We start from the raw sequence: 3885 nt of genomic DNA, 5'->3' as shown, positions 1-3885 counted from the left end.
CTTTTACTTTGTACTTAAGTACTTTAAAATGCATGTACTTCTGAATACTTAAGTATTTTCAAAAGTAAGTACTTCAGTACTTTTACTTGAGTAGATTTTTGACTGAGTAACTTTTACTTGTAGTGGAGTAGATTTGACCATGAGTATTAATACTTTTACTCAAGTACTAGAGTTGAGTACTTTGTCCACCACTGCACTGACCATAGGCACTCAATTTTAGCTCAAGAGCTCCTGTCCATCTGTCTCAGGTTAGTGGACATCATTTAGGAAACCGTCATGTCAGAAAATGTGCCACTACGTCACACAGTGGAGTCTCTGGCTGTGTCTCAATTCATGGGCTGGGTCCTCATGAGGACGTGGATTCCTGCTTTATTCAACCAGACACGCCAAACTTCTGACCAGTCACATACTCTTACCTGCAAGATCTGCAGGACAGAGTTCTGACTGAGGGAAATTCACAAGACAGGTGTCACCGGGGGATAAAAGATGAAAGTTACACAATTTTTTGACACTCAACAGCATGAGCAAAACATCCAACTTGAAATATAGACCAGCCTTCAGAGTACAGCCAATCATCCACAGTGGAAAAAAAACAACAACAAAAAATAAAAAATAACAGTTGAGGTGGTTTGAGTGTTTGGTAAGGATAAATCACCAGCTTTATTACAATACAATGTATGAATTTGTTTAGGTGGGAAAATGATGTTTCTCGATATCACAAAAATCTGTCATAAGTTTCAATTCAGGTAAAGTATGCAATAACATATAGATCTGATATGAATCCACATTGGGCATCTGATGACAATATGGATAGATGTTTCCATTTCACCTTGATGTAATTGAATCATTAATCATTTAAATGAGATATTGATGTAAATCAATGTATTGTTACATCACTGTTCCTGGTGAAACTATTCCCAAGATAAATTTAGTTAGGAAAGAATCCTACCTGCCATGAACAGCGATAGCAGCAACACCAGTCTTCTCGATCATCTGGACCAGACTGACTGTTTCCTTCAGCTGAAAGCAGCCAAAAAAAAAAAAAAAAAAAAAAAAAAATTAATTTATTTTATTTACTTTTGCCAGCTGACAACAAACATAGTTCTAGTTTTACATTGCTTTCTGTAAACACTGTTATAATCAGTCTATTGAAATAAATAAACATTGACTCTGTCTTTTGGCTTTTATACTTGAGTTAGTGAGTGTCTAGATATTTCATCATTAAAATTATTTGTTTTAGCAGTAGTTTAATTATGACATGTCTTTTGTGAAAGCCTAAGCTGGGCTTAGTTCACATTGCAAATCTTAATGCTTAATTTAGATTTTTTTTGTGTACTTACATATACATGTATATACACACAAAAAAAACGAATACATCCGACTTCAACAAATTATCTCTACTCTGATTACAACAGAAAAACACAACCACATCCTTTTGTTTAATCTTTAAAATCTAAGTACTTCCGGTGAATTTTCACTAGGGCACACACCTTTTAGCAATATCGGTTTTTATCCTCTTTTTAACTGTTATTTGAACCAACTAATTCTATATCAAATGTACCGGTATATCTAAATGATTTCAACTTAACATTCTACATAACATTTCAAAACATTGTCCTGCCCTGATGAACAATTCATTAATTCATAATTCATTCATTCATTAATAAATCACATTTTACTTCACTTAAAAAGGACACATCAGCTGAACAGGTTTCAGCAGTACTAGACCTGAGGAGGTGCAACTGTAAATAGGTCGCAACGTATAGAATTAACTCATCTATCCATCCCTTTTCTCAAAACTGTCTGCATCATCATCTGCAACCTTCTTCTGGACCCTCTGCAGTTTGCCTACAGAGCCAACAGGTCTGAAGATGATGCCGTAATCCTGGCCTTCCACTTCATCCCACAGCATCTAGATTCACCAGGAACCTACGCCAGGATCCTGTTTGTGAACTTCAGCTCTGCATTCAACACTATCCTTCCTGCTCTGCGCCAGGACAAGCTCTCTCACCCTTACAGGGTTCCTACAGTTTAAGGAAAGTTAAATTTAAGACTTTTAAAGACTTTTTAATGCCAGGTGAAATTAAATTTAAGACCAATTTTATAATAAACATAAATGACGAAATAATAAAAACGATGGCAGAAACTCATGAAGCAAAGTATTTTTGGTTGAAGTGTTCAAATATTGCTAACAGACCAACTGTTTTCATCCATATCGAGCTATAGCAGAAACCTTCTTAGTAGTCTATTTTAAACTTAAATTAATTTCTGGAAATCCTCTAACAACCCAAAATTTGGATTTTTAGGACCCACAGTGTGTTCTTAACCCCAATTTGCTATAGATGATACCTTAAAGTGCCTGTGACATCAAGTTTTTGTAAGAAAAGTGAATGCATTTTTGGAATATCAACATTATTAACATATTACAAAACAAATTTCACATTGTTCAGATGGACAGTTTGCATGTGAAATAACAGGAAGTGATGTCAAAGGGGAATGTCTGCATGTGAATACAGGGTTTCCCCTACATGTAAATGATCATGGCGCACCGCCACGGCCAGATAAAAGCCGCCACACCTTCGGAATGAAGTTTTTTTTTTAAATCAACTTAAAACAGGGGTTGACACAATCATTGTTTAGTTTGTCCGAGACAACCTATTTTCGTTTCGGACAACCAGATCCAGCCTCCCAGTTGTCTGGTGGACAGACCAAGAAAAAAAAAACCTGGATTAAAGTTTTCCTCCGCATGTGTTCGTCATTGTAAAAATGAACGGGATAAAAAGAAACTTGTTAAAGCTGTCTAGGGATTAAACTGACCGTTCTTTCACCCAATAAAGAGAACCAAAGTCAAAGTTTTACCCATTCAGAACAGAGCAGGGCGGATCGTGCCGTCTGACTGACAGCGCTGCCTTTTTCCTCTCTCTGTGATGGAGGGTCAGCTCGGCTCAGGTGAACATGTCCCAGGAAAGCCCGCAGTGTTTCCTGGACTATTTCCACGGAGGATTACGTCGTATTTTATATATATATTATATTCCTAAAAGCAGCTTGCAGCATTTCTGCTGGAACACAGTGTGTTCACGACTCGAGCACAACAAAACTGGGACAGATCACCTGACCTGTTTTTAAAGCGAGGGCTCAGGGAGGCAGCTTAACCAGCAGCTACACCTCTCCACGCCCATCGCGGCTCCGACCAGCCCGGGACTTTAAAGTCCACATGTCAACCCCTTCAGACGGTTACTTGTATAATGAGCATCAAAAATCTGTAATTTGCGAGTAAAAAAAAAATCAGTATTAATCACACGCAGGTGGAGTGGAGGTGCAAACCTCTTTCCTCCGAAAGTCTTCAGTCCTAAGAACACTAAACTGTAACTTTTAATAGGTTCATGTACACAGTTTACTCCTATTTAAATAAAAATGTTTGACCTGTAAGCAGAAAGTGTATTTGTATGTACTAAACTTTGTATACATAACAATAGTCTTCAGTCCTAAGAACACTAAACTGTAACTTTTAATAGGTTCATGTACACAGTTTACTTCTATTTAAATAAAAATGTTTGACCTGTAAGCAGAAAGTGTATTTGTATGTACTAAACTTTGTATACATAGCAATATACTTATGAAATTACAATTTAACAATTTTTTGAGATCTCAGATCTCTTTTTTAAGGGAAGCCTGGGCCTGAAGGCAACTTATTGGACATGTTTTGGGTGGTGGGGGAAACCGGAGTACCTGGAGACAACCCACGCAAGCACGAGGAGAACATGCCAACTCCCCACAGAAAGACCCCAGGTCCGAATCGGGGATCGAACCCAGGACCTTCTTGCTGTGGGGCGTCGGTGCTAACCACTGAGCCGTTGTGCCGATACATTTAGCTGTGTTCTGGTT

The 3885-nt window shown here is 37.8% G+C and overlaps 1 protein-coding gene across 1 annotated transcript in view; it reads right to left on the bottom strand.

Annotated features, from left to right (window-relative positions):
• The window catches only part of dus2 (dihydrouridine synthase 2), a gene marked incomplete in the record, with an annotated part of 55129 nt that overhangs the window by 35010 nt on the left and 16234 nt on the right, over window positions 1-3885 (bottom strand). Inside the window, 1 exon segment of the mRNA XM_014029484.1 lies at window positions 950-1020. Within this exon segment, the coding sequence (XP_013884938.1) occupies window positions 950-1020 (71 nt within the window).

The sequence above is a fragment of the Austrofundulus limnaeus genome, unplaced genomic scaffold (genome assembly GCF_001266775.1).
Source record: "Austrofundulus limnaeus strain Quisiro unplaced genomic scaffold, Austrofundulus_limnaeus-1.0 Scaffold913, whole genome shotgun sequence".
NCBI lineage: Eukaryota > Metazoa > Chordata > Actinopteri > Cyprinodontiformes > Rivulidae > Austrofundulus > Austrofundulus limnaeus.
The sequence above is the reverse complement of the archived record's forward strand: the minus strand, read 5'-3'. Positions and strand labels throughout refer to the sequence as shown.